The sequence below is a fragment of the Lissotriton helveticus genome, chromosome 9, assembly GCF_964261635.1.
Source record: "Lissotriton helveticus chromosome 9, aLisHel1.1, whole genome shotgun sequence".
NCBI lineage: Eukaryota > Metazoa > Chordata > Amphibia > Caudata > Salamandridae > Lissotriton > Lissotriton helveticus.
The window spans coordinates 610,574,856-610,594,389 of NC_136070.1; the positions used below are offsets into that span (position 1 = coordinate 610,574,856).

General features: G+C 46.7%; 1 protein-coding gene across 1 annotated transcript in view; it reads right to left on the reverse strand.

The window, feature by feature from the left end:
- The window catches only part of SPTBN4 (spectrin beta, non-erythrocytic 4), a 1,415,585-nt gene that overhangs the window by 1,090,107 nt on the left and 305,944 nt on the right, over window positions 1-19,534 (reverse strand). The window contains 1 exon segment of the mRNA XM_078660647.1: window positions 810-1,566. Within this exon segment, the coding sequence (XP_078516773.1) occupies window positions 810-1,566 (757 nt within the window).

Genomic DNA, 19,534 nt, shown 5'->3' on the forward strand with positions numbered 1-19,534 from the left:
GGCGGACGATGATGAGGGGAAATTAAATAAATAATAAATGTTCCCTCATCATCGTCCGTCGAAATCCTTACCCACCGGTCCCCACCGCTCTTACCTGCACAGGCCTCGGCTGAGGTCAGCATCTCAATGACAGCCTTTGCATTGATTAGCAAAACGAAGAGGACTCTCACATCTTGCAGAGCTTTCTCTTGATTACAGCTCTTGAGTGAGAAACATGCAAATTGCAGCTCGGCTGCTGACAGTCACAAAGAGCAGAAAAACATCTATTTAGATGTCATGTTCTGAGTTTAGCTGGTTTTGGCTTTTAAAAAGATGTTGCCTGGAATGCTCGGTTCAGCTTTATTTTGGCTCCCCAGGGCCCATGGAACAATGGCCGAGCCAGAGCTAGACAGTGAACTTGAGCCAGGCTTCCAAATCTCTAACCAGTAGTGGGACCCAAACTGATGGAACCCCCCGACAGAATGTGATGGGTGCCCTCAAGTCTCTAATAGGTCACAGATATTCATTGACCTTGGGCTGAATGGAGCCTCACCTGGAATGTTGGGGTCCCCTGGAGGATTGGGGGATACCTAAAGGGAATGGGGTTCCTCCCTGCACAGCAGGATTTGCAAGAACCTGGCTTACGCCCCTGTCTCTAATTGTAATGAAATGTGAGTTGTTAAGTACGGCATTACTTTTTGAGTGACCTCGGAATGACATGTTTCCGATGGAATTCTTCTATATGAAATAAAAGATAGTACATACTGATGTTATTGAAAGCAACTTCTTCAACACTAACAGTATTACAAATACATCATTATGCTAATTACCTGATTGTTTAGGCAGGCCTCAGCTTGTTTAACATCTCTCAAAAAAAGGTGAAAGATATGTGACTGGACCAGAACCTCTCGCCGACTCTCCCACATCTGCAAGAGCTTATTCCAGCCAACATCAAGCTTTTGAAGCCATTGTTGTAGAGACAGGTATGGGATGTCAGCCTCCTCCAGGGCTAGCAAGTCGTGCACCGCTTGGATCTTGTTGTAATCTTCCTCATAGTGATTAATGTCCTCCTTTAGGGCGGCATGTTGGTTGAGAAGCTTCTCAGCCTCCACCAGGTTGTTGGGCAGCTCTTCCGAGGCTACAGCTGTTTGGGTCTTCACTAACCAGGTCAAGAAATTGTCCAGATCCTGAATGAACTGCTGTAGCCGAGTGGCCACAGTAAGCGAGTCCTCACAGCCCTGCAAGGTACGTTTTAAGGCCTCCCACTCTTCACTAATTTGCTCAAATTGCAGGAGGATTTCCATTGCTTGGGCTGGATGAGTGTTGGCCAGAGCCTCTGCATCTTGCTGGAGCTCAATCAGCTTTGGCGCAATGGCCACCAAGGCAGCTTCCATAGTAGAGAGCTTCCGCTGCAGGGACAGAACACCCCCCATATCGCTGCTGTTGTACTGTGTAGATTCAATGGCTTTTCGCTTCTCCCGGATCTGAGACTTGGTCTCATTGCACTCCAGCAAATAGTTCTGGATCCGGAGGATAGAGTTCAGGTTGTCCTTCTTCTGCTCCACAAGTTCCACAATGCGGTTCCATCTAAAAATCACAAACACAAATGGTACTGAAACATGGATCTTACACAAATAGTACTGAAACATGGATCTTATGATACACGAGTGATTACAGGCTACACATTACGGCCGCGTGGTAGAGGTATGCGTTGTTACAACCTGCGTTGTAACAACGTACATCCGGTAAACAACTTTTACCACAAAGTTTTTACCACGCGGTACCTTTACCACGCGGCCGTTACAACGCAAGTCGTTACCACGACTTGCGCTGGAGGGCGCTGTGGGATAAGGAATTTTATAAATTTATATTCCAACACCTTCCCTACTGTTACGGGGACTGGTGTTGGAATATAAAATTAAAAAATCCTAAATCCGCACCCTCCAACGCAAGTCGTGGTAGCGACTTGCGTTGTAGCGGCCGCGTGGTAAAGGTATGCGTTGTTACAACCTGCGTTGTAACAACGTACATCCCCTACATAAATGTACAAACTTTTTTGGCGTGATCTTTTAACATTCAGTATACATGTTCCCCAAAACACAAGGAGTCATGAGTAATATAGATTTGTTTTCACTGCATTTTACTTTTCATTTTGCTTTGATTTATTGAGCACAGCAGAAAAGGAAAGAGAGGTGCAATGGCAGAAAGCTATTGCAGAAACGACTATGTTTTCAGTGTTCTGTGAAATATAATTCTTACCGGGCGATGGGTTCCAAAAATAAACTATCTCAGAGAGAATGATTTGATGCCTATGAATGCACCGGTCAGAGGTATATCCAGAAGCATTGCAGTGGATTAATGAAGGCTAGAGAGCAGTTGATATAAACTTAATATACACAGTTCTCCAGCATTGGATCTATCATAATTTCACATGCTTGAAATGTTCCATAGTTGAGCTGGGAATCCTTGTACTCTTCAAACAGCCGCGTTTATCAACAAGCATTTGCAATGCAATAGGTCTCGCATTATGAAAGTTTGAGCTATTGGTCTTGTAAATGACAATTTTTTTATTTATGTGTTGATTTAGAAAATAGCTAAATTAATAGCTTTGTCATTTTCAATGCCAATAGTTATAACTTTCGCACATGTGACGACTATAGCATTTGTAATGCAACATGTTTTGTATTTACGTGACTTAGATGTATTGATATTACAAATAGCAACGGCTTTTAATTTTTTTAAATAATGAATACTTAAATAAAAGTGATTGTAATTTATATTGGCAATAGCTTAAACTTTTGTAAATAACGTTTGTGAAGATTATGTTCAGTGTATTTTATTGTGATGAAAATCCAAGAACAGAAGTGAAATAACATCTTTTTGTGACATTTGTAATAAAGCTTGAAACATTGAGAGAACATAATTGAACCAGTTGTTGTTGAATGGTTGCACAGATTGATGCTGTGGTGGTGGTGCTGCTGAGTTTTCTCTGAATCTGCACTCTGAATCTGCACTCTGAATCTGCACCCACAATCTGCACTCTGAATCTGCACTCTGAATCTGCACTCTGAATCTGCACTCTGAATCTGCACTCTGAATCTGCTCCCACAATCTGCTCCCACAATCTGCACCCACAATCTGCACCCACAATCTGCACCCACAATCTGCACTCTGAATCTGCACCCACAATCTGCACTCTGAATCCAATCTGCACCCACAATCTGCACTCTGAATCTGCACTCTGAATCTGCACTCTGAATCTGCACTCTGAATCTGCACCCTGAATCTGCACTCTGAATCTGCACTCTGAATCTGCACTCTGAATCTGCACTCTGAATCTGCACCCACAATCTGCACCCACAATCTGCACCCACAATCTGCACCCACAATCTGCACCCTGAATCTGCACCCACAATCTGCACCCACAATCTGCACCCACAATCTGCACCCACAATCTGCACCCACAATCTGCACCCACAATCTGCACTCTGAATCTGCACCCACAATCTGCACCCACAATCTGCACCCACAATCTGCACCCACAATCTGCACCCACAATCTGCACTCTGAATCTGCACTCTGAATCTGCACCCACAATCTGCACCCCCAATCTGCACCCCCAATCTGCACCCACAATCTGCACTCTGAATCTGTACCCACAATCTGCACCCACAATCTGCACCCACAATCTGCACCCACAATCTGCACTCTGAAACTGCACTCTGAATCTGCACTCTGAATCTGCACCCACAATCTGCACCCACAATCTGCACCCACAATCTGCACTCTGAATCTGCACCCTGAATCTGCACCCACAATCCGCACCCACAATCTGCACCCACAATCTGCACCCACAATCTGCACCCACAATCTGCACCCACAATCCGCACCCACAATCTGCACCCACAATCTGCACCCACAATCTGCACCCACAATCTGCACTCTGAATCTGCACTATGAATCTGCACACTCTAAATCTGCACTCTGAATCTGCACCCTGAATCTGCACCCTGAATCTGCACCCTGAATCTGCACCCTGAATCTGCACCCACAATCTGCACCCACAATCTGCACCCACAATCTGCACCCACAATCTGCACCCACAATCCGCACCCACAATCCGCACCCACAATCTGCACCCACAATCTGCACCCACAATCTGCACCCTGAATCTGCACCCACAATCTGCACCCACAATCTGCACTCTGAATCTGCACACTCTAAATCTGCACCCTGAATCTGCACCCTGAATCTGCACCCTGAATCTGCACCCACAATCTGCACCCACAATCTGCACCCACAATCTGCACCCACAATCTGCACCCACAATCTGCACCCACAATCTGCACTCACAATCTGCACCCACAATCTGCACTCACAATCTGCACCCACAATCTGCACTCTGAATCTGCACCCACAATCTGCACTCTGAATCTGCACCCTGAATCTGCACTCTGAATCTGCACTCTGAATCTGCACCCACAATCTGCACCCACAATCTGCACCCACAATCTGCACCCACACTCTGCACCCACAATCTGCACTCTGAATCTGCACTCTGAATCTGCACCCACAATCTGCACCCACAATCTGCACCCACAATCTGCACCCACAATCCGCACCCACAATCCGCACCCACAATCCGCACTCTGAATCTGCACCCACAATCTGCACCCACAATCTGCACCCACAATCTGCACCCTGAATCTGCACTCTGAATCTGCACCCACAATCTGCACCCACAATCTGCACCCACAATCTGCACCCACAATCTGCACCCACAATCTGCACTCTGAATCTGCACTCTGAATCTGCACTCTGAATCTGTACCCACAATCTGCACCCACAATCTGCACTCTGAAACTGCACTCTGAATCTGCACTCTGAATCTGCACCCACAATCTGCACCCACAATCTGCACTCTGAATCTGCACCCTGAATCTGCACCCACAATCCGCACCCACAATCTGCACCCACAATCTGCACCCACAATCTGCACCCACAATCTGCACCCACAATCCGCACCCACAATCCGCACCCACAATCCGCACCCACAATCTGCACTATGAATCTGCACTATGAATCTGCACCCACAATCTGCACCCACAATCTGCACCCACAATCTGCACCCACAATCTGCACCCTGAATCTGCACCCACAATCTGCACCCACAATCTGCACTCTGAATCTGCACACTCTAAATCTGCACTCTGAATCTGCACCCTGAATCTGCACCCTGAATCTGCACCCACAATCTGCACCCACAATCTGCACCCACAATCTGCACCCACAATCTGCACTCACAATCTGCACCCACAATCTGCACCCACAATCTGCACTCTGAATCTGCACTCTGAATCTGCACCCACAATCTGCACCCACAATCTGCACCCACACTCTGCACCCACACTCTGCACCCACACTCTGCACCCACAATCTGCACCCACAATCTGCACTCTGAATCTGCACTCTGAATCTGCACTCTGAATCTGCACCCACAATCTGCACCCACAATCTGCACCCACAATCTGCACCCACAATCTGCACCCACAATCTGCACCCACAATCTGCACCCACAATCCGCACCCACAATCCGCACCCACAATCCGCACTCTGAATCTGCACCCACAATCTGCACCCACAATCTGCACCCACAATCTGCACCCTGAATCTGCACTCTGAATCTGCACCCACAATCTGCACCCACAATCTGCACTCTGAATCTGCACTCTGAATCTGCACCCACAATCTGCACCCACAATCTGCACCCACAATCTGCACTCTGAAACTGCACTCTGAATCTGCACTCTGAATCTGCACCCACAATCTGCACCCACAATCTGCACCCACAATCTGCACCCACAATCTGCACCCACAATCTGCACCCACAATCTGCACCCACAATCTGCACTCTGAATCTGCACTCTGAATCTGCACTCTGAATCTGCACTCTGAATCTGCACTCTGAATCTGCACCCACAATCTGCACCCACAATCTGCACTCACAATCTGCACTCTGCACACTGCACTCTGAATCTGCACTCTGCACTCTACATATGGTATGTTATGCTTACATATGTTCCATATATTATCCATGTATATGCCACATTTAGTTAAGAATATATGTTCTGTTTAGTTACATTACTTTGTTTGTAAACCCTTTTATGCTGCTCTAAAGTTATTTCAATGGGTGAAATGCGGAGCCTGGGTAGCACAAAGGAGAAGAAAACAGTACAACTTAACAATACTAAATATATTGTAAAAAACACAAAACGCTCGATTTCAAAGTGCTGTTGTTTCAGCTGCTGTATTGTAATTGTTGTTGATAGTTTAAGAATCTTCTAATAAACGACTAACGACCAAGTAAAACGGTTAAAAGGAAATGTAAAGAAAAAAAAAAGAAAGGGAAAACAAGGCAGTGCTGGGAGGGGGGCTGCGCACCAACTGAAGTGCTCTGGTTGCACGGCCTGCGGCCGTGTGAAGTGATAAGCCTTTGAAGTATGTCACGGCGCCTGAGGGGAGAGCAGAGTTCTGACGGCAAAGTTAGGGGAGGAGAAGTAAAGGCTGTGTTTGCGAGGGGAGGTGCTAGTGTGGGAGGAGTGCTGCTAGGGCCTGGGGGAAGCTGGCTATGCAAGTTTATGGCCCAAAAGCGCGTGCCTGTGGCCACGTGAATTTCATGAAAACGCCAGCAAAAAGCTGGTGGTTTCATGAGGATTTTGAGCACTTGAATTCTCGATCCCTCAATGCGCTTGCGCGCATTGTAGGTCACGAGACCTAAAAATGGCCCAAAGAGCCAGGGGCACTGTCACTTTATGAGGCAGTCAGCATCAGCAGTAGACCCAAACTTCAGCAAATGGGAAGGAAGCATCCTGAACCCAACACTATACCTCGTATTTCTTATGTACTCTGTGTGAAAGAGAGTCCTTCAGAGCTTTATTATGTCTTTAATTATGAAATGCATTTTTTCTTCACTTCCTTGAAAATGTTACCATCTACACTGGCACACACTCTCTGTGTTTAATTTCCCTTTGACTTTGGACAAGTGGAAAGTGAGTTTTTGACATGGAAGAGTCTCAGAAGAAAGCACTTATCAGAGCCTGCAAACCTTGTGGTAGGAAAACATTTTACAAGGAACATCCCCACAAATAATGCATATGAACAAGTTACTTACCTTCGGTAACACCTTATCTGGTAGAGACGATACCTAGCTACAGATTCCTTATCTTTTAATTTTCCCCAGCGTCAGACTGGATCCGGAAGATATTTTGTGAGTAGTACCCCTGCACGTTTGTAGGTGGCGTTAGTTAGCTTTGCGTGGCGTCGTTTGTGTTGGAAGTGATGTCCACGTCACCTATATAGGTACCACCTCGGGGTGCTGATGTTAGTTACTTTTAACGACTTTCCACGCCAGAAGTGTGGAGCCATGAAGTGCACTGAAACTGGTGCGTCCAAACTAGGGCTCAGAAAGGGATCAGTCCTGACCCTAGAAATTTGTTCGCAGTGTGGGGAGGATGGGTGGCTCGATAAGGAATCTGCGGCTAGATATTGTCTCTACCAGATTAGGCGTTACCGAAGGTACGTAACTTGTTCATCTAATAGAGACATCTAGCTGCAGATACCTTACCTTTGAATAGATACCCAAGCAATACCATCACTGGAGGTGGGTCTGCAGACAAATTTAAACTAAGAAACCCTGCAGGACTGAACAGGTGAGGTGCCCACCCCTGCGGACCTGACTGTCCAGGCAGTAATGCTTGGTAAACGTGTGCAGGGTTGCCCACATTGCTGCCTGACCGATGTCCAGGACTGGAACTCCACTGGCTAAAGCAGTGTTCGCAGCCTTAGCTCTGGTGGAATGGGCTCTTAAGCCTTCAGGGGGATGCTTCTTTATCAGTGTGTAGCAGATCTTGATGCAAAGAATGACCCATCGAGAGATGGTTCATTTCTGCACTGTCGACATACCCCACGAAGAGTTGGTTGTCCAACTCTTGTGTGCGGTCAAGTTAGAACAACAACGCTCTTTTTGGGTCAAGATGGTGGATCGCTCCTCTTCTCTACAGGGGTGTAGAGGAGGGTAGAAAGTGGGCAAGGTGACAGATTGGCCAACATGAAATGGTGCTATCACTTTTGGCAGGAAGGAGGCCCTAGTGCGCATCGCACCAGTTTGTCAGGAAAAACTGATAGGGAGGGAGGCGGGGATGATAAAGCCTGTAGTTCACTTCCTTTCCTGGCCTGTGTACTCCCCACAGGAAAGGATGTTTTGATGGTGAGCAGCCTGAGGGGGCAATTGTGTAAAGGCTCGAAGGTAGAACACATCAGAAATGTGAGAACCAAATTAAGGTCTTACTGAGGCATAATGAAAGGGGAAGGTGGGAACATATATACAACACCTTTGCGAAATCTATTTACAATGAGACATTTAAATAAGGAGGGTTGGTCAGGCAGCTGCAATACGGCAGACAAGACAGGAAGATACCCTTTCAGAGTGCCCAGAGCAGAGACCTGCTGGGCAAAGGTCAAAATAAAAAGTAATATATCAAAAAGGGAGGCAGAAAGAAGGTCAATAGACTCTTCTGTACAGTATGATAAAAGGTTTTCCATCAATCTCCATGCAAGAAGGCGAAGAGCTGACAGGTTCAGGCGGAGAACCGTACCCTGCTGCTGCGACAGAAGATCCTCCCGAAGTGTCAGCTGATTGGAGGATTGATGCTTATGTTCAGAAGCTTTGGATACCAGACTCTCTATGCCCAGTCCGGAGCCACAAGGATGACTTGGGCCCGGTTGTTCCTGATCCACTTGAGAACTCTGGGCAGGAGTGGTATGGACAGAAAGATGCAAGGGGGTCTGATCTCCACTTGAGACAAAAAGCCTCTACAAGCAAGAGCCGCCTTGGAAAATGAAGCGCACAAAACTGCTGACATTGTGCATTCCCGGCAAAGGCGAACAGATCTAACCAAGGCTCTCCCCAGTGCTGAGAGAGACCTAGATGCCCTTCGTGATCTGCTAGCCACCGACGGCTGAGTTCTGTCCGCCCTGACGGTCAGGGAATGTGAAAGGTGCTGAACCATCAAGGATATGCCTTGCTGTTCCAGCCAAGTCCAGAGACGCAGGGCCTCTTGACAAAGGGTCCACGACCCCACCCGCCCTATTTGTTGCAGTCCCACATGGCAGTGGTGTTGTTCATGAACACCTGCACTGGCCTTCCCTTGATGGAGAGTAGAAAGGCTTTCAATGCCAGTCGGATTGCATGGAGTTTGAGCATGTTGATGTGGAGTCCGGATTCCGCCTGAGACCAGATTTTTTTGATCTCCACCTCTCCCAGATGGCCACCCCATCCCAGAAGAGATGCATCTGTCACTACTGTGAGATCTGGTTGGGTAAGGGAGAGGGGTCTGCCTCTGACCCAATCGTGGTTTGTTCGCTACCACTACAGATCCTTTGCAGTTCCTCTGAGATCTGGACCATGTCTGAGAGATTTCCTTGATGCTAAGCCCAATGGTACTTCAGGTCCCACTGCAGAGCCCGCATATACCATCTGGCATGTGTCACTAGCAGGATGCAGGAGGCCATGAAGCCCAGCAGCCTCAGAGTAATTTTCACCAAAATCCAGGATAGAGGCTGAAACATTGGTATCATAGCCTGAATATGCTGGAATCGCCACTTGGGAGGATAATCCTGAACCGGAATTGTGTCGTGAACAGCTCAGATGAAAGAAGCCTCTGAGAGGGAGTTAGGTGTGACTTCGGCATGCTGACAGTGAATCCCAGTGAATGCAGGAGGCCCGTCATAGTCTGGAGATGGAAGACAACAGACTCGGGCAAGCCCACCTTTAGCAGCCAGTCATTGAGGTAGGGGAAGCCCGGCATCCGTGATCTGCGCAGATGAGCTGCAACCACCGCCATCACCTTGGTAAACACCCGAGGGGCACTGGTAAGGCCAAAAGGGAGCACAGTAAACTGAAGATGCTCGTGGCCTACTGTACACCACAGGTAATGCCTATGGCAGGCACGACAGGAATGTGAAAATAGTCGTCCTGCAAGTCCAACGTTACCATCCTGTCTCCTGCGTCCAGGGCAGACATGACCTGAGCCAATGTGAGCATCTCGAATTTCTCCTTTTTGAGGAAGTAGCTGAGGGCTTGGAGATCTAGGATAGGACGAAGACACTTGTCCTTTTTTGGGACCAGAAAGTAGTGTGAATAGCAACCACAGCAGACTTCTGGCGGCGGAACCCTCTCTATGGCTCCCTTGGCCAAGAGAGCCATGACTTCCTCGCAGAGCAGGAACAAATGATCCTCCTTCAGCCGGTCGTAAATTGGAGGCATGGAGGGAGGAGCAGCCTGATGGTATGGACTTCCAGTAGTGGAGGTGATGGTGGATCCTGCCACCAACTGGACGCCTATGACCTAGAAGGGCAAGATTAGGAAGGTTTGGAGGCTGCAGCTGCCTGGGGACCAGACAGCTGACTACCCGACCCATGAGGTCAGTATGAACTGCACCATTGTCCACACAGAGGCTGGAAAGCTTTCAGGGCTCTGTGGCTGGAATAGGGTTAGCATGGTTGAAAGTCTCTTCTGTGGCCAAGAAAGGAGCAAAAGGCAGACTGGGGATAACGTGGGGCAGCCGAGAGGCCCAAGGACTTGCCAGAGCCCGCGAGTCCTTAAATCGCTCCAGTGCCAAGTCTGCCTTGTCTCCGAAGAGATGTGTGCCATCTAAGGGCATGTCCATGAGGGAAGACTGGACATTCCCTGAAAAGCCAAATGTTCTCAGCCAGGCGTGGCATTGGAGAGCCCCCGTTGACGAAACCGCTCTGCCCAGCGAGCCAGTGAGTAGGTCGTGTCCAAGCCACAGCGTACAGTGAACTGTGTCTCGGGTCTCCTCGGCACTTGCACAATCGATTCCCACAGCATGTGGGAATAACGGCTAAATAAGCATGCAGTGTTCACTGACTGCAATGCAAGGTTGGAGGAAAAAAACATTTTCTTTCCCAAGCTATCCAGCCTTTTGGATTCCCTGTTTGGAGGAGAGGCAGGGAATGCGCCAACGTGATGTGGAGGCATGGACCACCAAGCTCTCTGGGTTAGGGTGTTGGGTGAAGAAGCTTGGGTCCCCTGGAGCGGGCGATGGCAGCAGGCAATGGTCATATTCACAGAAGCCCCTGTTTTAGGTTTGGACCAGGTTCCCAGAAGGACGTTAATGAGGGCTTTGTTTAACATTGATTTTGGTGGACTTTACGGCAGCATTTGAAAAGGTGGGCCATCAAGTGCTCATGCACCGGATAATGGCATGCAGGATCACAGGATCCATACTTTCATAGATATTATTTGTTCTTGAACGACTGGTCACAGGCTGCAGATGGGGGGGGTCATCTTCCCAGAGAAACATCGCTTTCCTGCGAGGTCCCTCAGGGATCTGCGCTGTCCCCACTGCTGTTTAACATTTATTTATATCCTTTGATTGCAGCATTAGCACAGTTAGATTGCCAACTGTTTAACTATGCAGATGGCACCCAGCTGATTTTACAGATTGAGAGTTCCATGCAGGCACAGTTGAACATGCAGACTATTCTGAGGTTCACTGTGAACTGAAAGACAGCAAACGCTCTCAAAGTGAATTCATACAAGATCAAGGTTCTGGCTACCACCATGAAGAGAAATCCATGCATGGACATTTTTTTGCATGTCAAGGACCTCAGCTGCCCTCCGCATCACCACTGCATATGTAGCTCTCTCCTCCGTAGCCATGGTAGGGGAAGAAAGCATGCCAGTATCTGGGGACATGTCCAGTCATATGGACACCAGTCCATATCCTGTTCATACTGGTATTCTAAAGGGTCCAGTGACACCTCACTTCCCTCCCCGAGGCCTAGCCCTTCAGAATAGGTCTCACGCTCCGACCTAGGACGCGGGGTCCTGTGGGTGGTGGTGAACGCGGTTCCGACTCCGTGTAGTCGGGTATCAGAATGGGACTGGCACTGCTGGTAGGCGCCGGCGGTGCCGTGGCCATCAGCGTCTGGACCAGTGCCAGGGAAAGTCGCAGTGCTACGACCGACACCGGTCCAGATCCATGAACTGGTACCATTAACGAAGACACTGATAACAAAGTCACCATTGGCTAGGATGCACTCTGAGAAGTCACTGTTGATAACAGGACTGTCACTGTCAATGACAGAACATGCTGTGACAAAAGCTGAGAAGATAAGGAAAGATGTCTCTTCTTCCATTCTGCCATCAGATACCTCACAAAGTAAACAGCTGCTACTACTACCACCAAGGATCCTTGAGACAGAAGGTGAACTGGAGGATGAAGATCCATTTTGCCACACATCTAATCCAACTCAACACCATGTTAATTTGTATGACTCAGATGAGAGAGAGGATCAGGACATTCAAGATGATCAGGATGTGGACAACTCTTATTATAAACTATGACCACCAGTATGACGAGTGGTATCATGAACACACTTACCAATGCAATCAGTCCCATTAGACTTCATCAATGACCTTCATCACATGATGTCAGACTACTATTCAACATTCCTTCAACAGCCACAAGCCTTCACTGCAGCCTCTGCTGATTCTGCAAACTCAGTTACCACAACAAACTACACTCTAGGTCCCACCATGTACCGTTCCACCAGTCAGTCAATCCCGCACTCAGTGTGATCGCACGAGATCCAAGAAATGAAACATTCAACACATTTCAACCAAACTGACAGGAGGTAAGCATCTGCATTATCAGTCCGAGGACTAGATCACAGAGGGTAGTGCAATTAAATATTACTAAATACTGCAGTACATTTCTAATCTGAAATTCTACGTCCAGCCCCCTTAACTCTGCTCAATTGACTTCATGAGAATTACTCTTTGATTTTTAAAGTTTTTCGAAGTTCATCCAAGCACAGGATGGCTTTAACGTAAAAGTTACTTTTGAAAAGTTAATACATTTGACAGTGCTGATTAACAGAGACAGAACACTCATACAACCAATTATGTAACCAATTATACAATACCAATTTTACAAAGATTGTACAATGAAAATGAGATATTCTCCCAGACCTTCTCCAGCAATTTGCTGGAGTTTGAAAAGGGACATTTTCTGTCACATGACACCCAACACTGCTATTAGGGTTTTACAAAGGTATACAATAAAAAAAGACATCTGTTTGCTGACTTTCTCTGACAATTTGCTAGAATTTGTCAAGAGACGTGTTCTACCATATAGTCAAAAGACACTCACATTAGTGTTTTCGAGAGAAAAGCAACACTGCAATTACTTTATAGGCTTATTAGTAGCTGTATCCCTCTGTTTCTAACTTTTTAGAAAAATAATCCAGTGTGGTTGGGTAACTATTCTGATTGGTTAATGTAATTAGGTATTTTACAATCCTACCAAGGAGAAACAAATTAATCAATCAATGAATGCTATTCCTAATCTAGAGTAGATCCATGTGGAGGACAAGTGTAACCATTGCAATCAAACCCCTCTCATGGATCCTGAATACAATTATTACTTTCTACAAAGGACACTGGAACAGACTATCATCCTGGGAAGTGCCAAATTGGTAATGAAAGATCTAGTGATGCTGCTCGTTAACTCCTCTATTTAATATTATTCCTCAATCTGTTCAGAATGGGGCTCCTATTTTGCAGTAAGATGCTAAGCTCTTCATCTTTGCTCTTAGGGTACCCAGTTTAAAAATGGTAAATGAAGTGGGTGAATGGGATTATATTCATTTACTTTATTCACCATCTCAGGGAGGCCAGAAAAACGTTTGGCAAAACAAGAATGTACTTAGTGGAATTACAAAAGAAATACACAATGTAGCCAAAAACTCCACAACAAGTTCAGTAAAAATGAGTTCAGAAGATGCAAATTTTCTACGCAATTAGTTTGGAGTTTGCCATTGCCACTTAGCTTTCATTATGAGTGGCCTCTAACTCCCATGGTTCAGTAACAATAGTTACCTGGCCCATTGGAATTACAAGTTCTGTGTGTTTCACCCAGAGATTTGATTTCGTCTGCTAAAAGTAGCCTATATATCTATGGGAAATCCTCTGGGAATATGTGAGGAAGCAGTGTTGTAATACCGATTCCAGCATGTTATTCCCCAAAATGTCATTATTCATGTGTTTTCCTGGGACCCAGGGAACCGCAATCATGAGTCCAGGAAATTCCAAAGACTTTACTAACCTTAGGTAACACTCTTTAAGGTAGAGACTCTATCTAGCTGCAGATTCCTCACCTTGTGAATACTCCAAAGGCATCAAACTGGATATGGAAAACCCCTGCGCATTGGTAAGTGGTGCCATGTGGCTCCACACTAACACAGATCTGCTCTGAAATGATGTATGGAGCCGATAGAGTCTCCACTTCCACATGCTGACGTCAGTTGCTTTCGAGAGTATCTGCACGCCCACATGCAGAATCCTAAAAGCAAAATGAAATAATCAGTGTGCAGGTTCGTGATTGAATCCTATTAATTGATAGAGTCCAACAAAGTTGGTCGTGCCGAAAGCAAGGCCATCTGCGCCCGTCTGTGTACGACTGGGTCCTGGGGCCAAGACCCCTCGTCCGATTACAATGAATATTGTGAGCTATTCTTCGAAGCAGCTTCTGGAGCACTGTAGCGCACCACTCCCTGAGTGCACCTTACTTAATCCGGAGAAAGTTTGCACTAGTTGCTTAAGCTGCAAATTTGCGTTTAAAACGGTGTCCCACATTGAACATGCTGGTAGAGTTGGTTTTAACCAAAGTATTTTAACTACTTCTACCTGTAATAATTCACGAGTAAACTCTGTACAAAAAATTAGCCCTCTACTCAATAAGGAATTTACCTTTTTTAATATTAATTGTCGTTCACTTCCCAAGCACAAGGTTGACATCTTTGATCTTTTGATCAGTGAGCAACCTGATGCTATTTTTCTTACTGAAACATGGTTGCACAAGAACTCTGACCCTGATGTAGCCACGGCTCTGCCAACTAATTATGCCATTGGTAGGAAAGACAGGAAACTCAAGACAGGGGGAGGCATTGCTATTTTCTACAGTAAGGGCTATGAGTGCAAATTTGAAGATCTGCCCTCTACGGGCTGTGAGGTCTCCTTATTTACACTTGCTTTGACCCCCAAGTTCACCTTTTCAGGCATACTGGCCGATCGCCCCCTGGCCCTTCTGGCCCATGGGCTCTATCATTCCCTAACCTAGTCACCCCCCACCCTCTCAATGCCGCCAACTTTACTATTCTGGGCGACCTAAATCTTCACCTTTGATGACCCGGATTGTGCAAAAAGTGCTGCACTCATGTCCGATGTGGCAGCAATGAATATCCTGCTGTGTAACTTTGGGTCCACTCAGGTGGCTGGCCACTTACTGGATCCTAATTTCTCTAACTTATCCAATATCCACTGCCCCACAGCCTTGCCATTTGCTAGTCTGCTGATTACTTTGAGGTTGGTTTTCGGATCAAAGCTGCCTCTAGTTCGTCTGTAGCCGCACTGGGCACTAAGTCCAAAACTAAAAACTGGGGTAAACTAGATATTGGAGCTTTAAATAAGCTTCTATCTGATAATGTTCCTATTATTAAACAAATGGCTATTACTGACCGAGGGGCCATCCAAACCTGGATTAAAAAATCTATTGATGTCTGTCTCCCGCTTTCCAACTAAAGGGTGAACAACCACCGCCCCCTGCCCCTTGGTTTACTGAGAGTCTAATAATTGAAAAATGGAAAATGCAAAGCTTTAGAAAGATGTTGGAGGAAGAAATACGCGCCTGACACTAAACTCGTATATAAAAAGGCTAAAAGTGATTATCACTCCCTTTGTAAAACCGCTCGAGCTGAGTATGTCTATTCTACCATCTCCAACACTCTGGGTCAGAAAGCAGTCCACCCCTCTCATCCTTAATGGATCGCAATGCGAGGACCTTGCCAATTGTTTTCTTAGTAAAGATGAAAAAATATTTTCTGCACTGAAGAGTGATAAGCCAGTTAACACCACATAGCAAGTTCATACCCCTCCCCTTGCAGCCAGAATCACTGGCCATGAGAACTGCAAGACTATTGAATTCATCAATAAATTAGAAACTTGGTCTCTTCTGGATATATATTCTTTTAAACGGCTCATAGGTAGTCATAAATCCGGCTCTCCCTGTGATCTCCCCATCCCCGTGATGCAGCAGCTTGAGCTGCCTTTACTTATGTTAATTATGGAGCTCCTGAATGCCTCTCTTCAGGAAGCATTAGTTCCGTCAGAGTGGAAGCATGCTATGGTCCTTCCACTTTTAAAGAAGGCTAATGCTGAACCCGCTCAGCCCTCCAATTTTCAGCCAATTGTATTACTTCCAGCCTGTTCCTAAATTTTGGAAAAACACATTAACTTACAGTTGTCCCACTTTGTTGAAACTCAAAACTTCTTGCAGTCCCTACAATCTGGCTTTAGAGCCGGTTTCTCCACCGAAACTACTCTTCTTGAAGTCACTGAAATGCTGCAGCACCATTTGGATATTGGGGACACAGCTGCCCCATTTTACTCGACCTCAGTGACGCTTTCGACAAGGTGTCTCACACTGTGTTATTGAATGCTTTGCAATCTCTGGGCATTGACGGCCCAGCACTCAAGTGGCTCTTCTCCTTCCTGGCTGAACGCACGTTCCAGGTTTTTTCTTCCACGGCCAGTTCCAAAACCCACTCATCTCCGTATGGAATTCACCAGGGCTCTGTCCTTAGCCCTTTACTGTTTAATATCTATGTTAGACCTCTGGTAGCCATTGCCGAAGAGGCAGAATTATCTCTATTTTCCTACGTTATGTTATGTTATGTTATGTTAATTTATTTCTTCTATAGCGCTCGGCTACTCCAAGGAGCATCCCGGCGCTTTGGCGAAGAGTATCAGCAGGTAAGACAACAACATAACAACTGAAATGCAGACAAAAGAAAGGAAAAGAAATTATTTGGTGAAAAGCCACGTTTTAAGATCTTTTCTAAAAACAAGAAGACTGGGAGCCTGTCTAAGGGAGAGTGGTAGTTCGGAGCTAGATAGCGGAATGACCGGCCTCCCATCCTTGCACGCCTAATAGCCGGAACTGTCATCTTGGATAAACAAGATGATCTCAAAGTCCTGCTAGGTACATATCGAGAAAGACGTTTCCCTATGTACTTGGGGCCAGTGCCTTGTAGAGCTTTGAAGGTAAAAGTCAGGCTCTTGAAGAGAATTCTCTTTGCGATTGGTAACCAGTGTAAGGTGTTCAAAAGGACAGTGGCACCTGCTCTTCTCGGGAGCCCATAAATAGCACGGGCTGCCGAGTTCTGGACTACTTGCAAACGGGTCAAAAGATATTTTGGTAGACCCAAGAAGAGAACGTTTGCATAGTCCAGTCGAGATCCAATCAAGGCCTGAACAATTTTCTTCCTATGCTGGAAAGACACTAAAGGAAGGAACTTCCTCAGCATCCGTAAAATGCCGAAGCATTTACCGGAAAGGCACGAAATATGTGGCCCAAAGGACAGTTCACTGTCCACAATCACTCCCAAGTTTTTGGCCTTGAGAGACACATTGTCAGGGGGAAACATATCTAATGGCCACCAAGATTTCCAGTCTGGTTCAAAGGCGCATCCAAAAAAGAGCAGTTCCGACTTATCGGAATTGCACTTTAAGCCATTGCACCTGAACCACTCAAGGACCGCACCAAGGCAATCCCTGACCCGTATACCGTCAAATGACCCGCCCTATCACAAGTGAATAGGAGCTGGGTGTCATCGGCGTAAGATACGATCTGGGCGCCAAAGGACTCCGCGACTACCGCCTGAGGGGCCATAAAGATGTTAAACAGCATGGGGCGGAGAATGGAACCCTGAGGGACCCCCACCTCTAGCGGAGCCATATCAGCGGAGAAAGGGGGCGCCCAGATCGTTTGCCGGCGGTCGGCCAGAAATGATTTAAGCCAATTCCACACCGTTCCCCGAAGGCCGCACTCCCAGAGTCTTGTAAGGAGGCGATCGTGGGGAACGGTGTCGAAAGCCGCCGACAAGTCAAGCATTACCAACATGGCTCTTCCCCCAGAGTCGAGTACTTCCCTGATGGCATCTGTGACCTCGAGAAGAGCCGACTCCGTGCTATAATTTGCACGGAACCCAGATTGCGTGGCATGCAGCAGATCGTTTCCTTCGATGAAATTGGAAATCGTCCGATGTGCGAATCTCTCGGCCACTTTCGCCAGAGCAGGGAGAAGGGAGATAGGCCTATAGTTGGCATGGATGAGGGGGTCTAAGGTAGGTTTCTTGATCAATGGTAGGATCATAGCGTGTTTCCATGTCTGCGGAACCACACCTGTTGACAGGGAGGAGTTCAGAAGAGGGTTCAGCAGGGCGTTTAAGGCAGGTGCCACCTTCCCCAGATGTTTAGCCGGGCACGGATCAAGAGGAGAGCCTGATTTCAAACTTGACAGAAGCTCGAGAGAAGTATCAAGACACAGATGGGGAAATTCTGAGAGAAAAGGGCCTTGACCCTCCATAAATGAAGAGAGGGATAAAGGACTCGAAGCCAACTGTGAGCTGGAGTGGGAATGAGAGGCTTGAATGGTTGTGATTTTACTAACAAAGAAGATTGCAAGTTGTTTTATCCAAACTTCTGAATGAGTATGGGATGGAGTGCAAATGGCTGGAGAGGTAAAATCCTGAACAACTTTAAACATTTCTTTGCAACCATTTTCTGCCTCATCAATTCGGCGCTCAAAGTAAGCCTTTTTTTCATTCCAGATTGACTGATGGTAAGCTTTAGTTATCGCTCGAAGTTTAAATTTTTCAGTCGGATCATAGGCCCGTCTCCAGACTCTCTCGGCCCTTTTACATCCCTGCCGTTGCATCTTTAACTGGGGAGTGAACCATGGGGCCGACGCTCTACGTTCACCTGATTTAGACTTTTTTTCGGGGATTAAGGTCTCAAGTCTAGTTGTAAGCCATTTGTGGAAGAGGACAAGATTCTCTTCCAAATTGCCCAAAAGAGGACATGGGAAGGTAGTGAGAGCCTCAAATAGCATATCCACCGAAAGTAGACGGAAAGGGCGCGAAGTCCGCGTGGCCTCTATTGATTCTCTCACCCGAGTAAGTGCGGTGGCAGGCACGGAAAAGGAAATCAAGAAATGATCAGACCACAGCACTGGTTGTATGGAAGTTATAGTAATAGCTTTCGTTGAAAAAACCTGATCCAGAGTATGGCCTTTGTTGTGTGTCGGTCCTTGCAGGAACGGAGACAATCCTAATGGGGCTGTGATGTCACTAAGTTTCATTGCATCGGGGTCAAGTATATTATCCATATGAACATTAAGATCCGTAGACGATACGCAAATAATTCTGAGTCTTCGGCCCTCCAGTCCAGAATGAGGAAAATTGCATCTTGGATGCAAGTAAATCTACATAAACTGAACAGAGAGAAAACTGAAGTTTTGATTATGGGAAAACATAAAGATCTTTGAGGTCCTCAACACTGGCCCTCCAAAATGGGTGTCATACCACAGCCCACCCACCAAGTCCGCAATCTTGGTTTCATCATTGATGA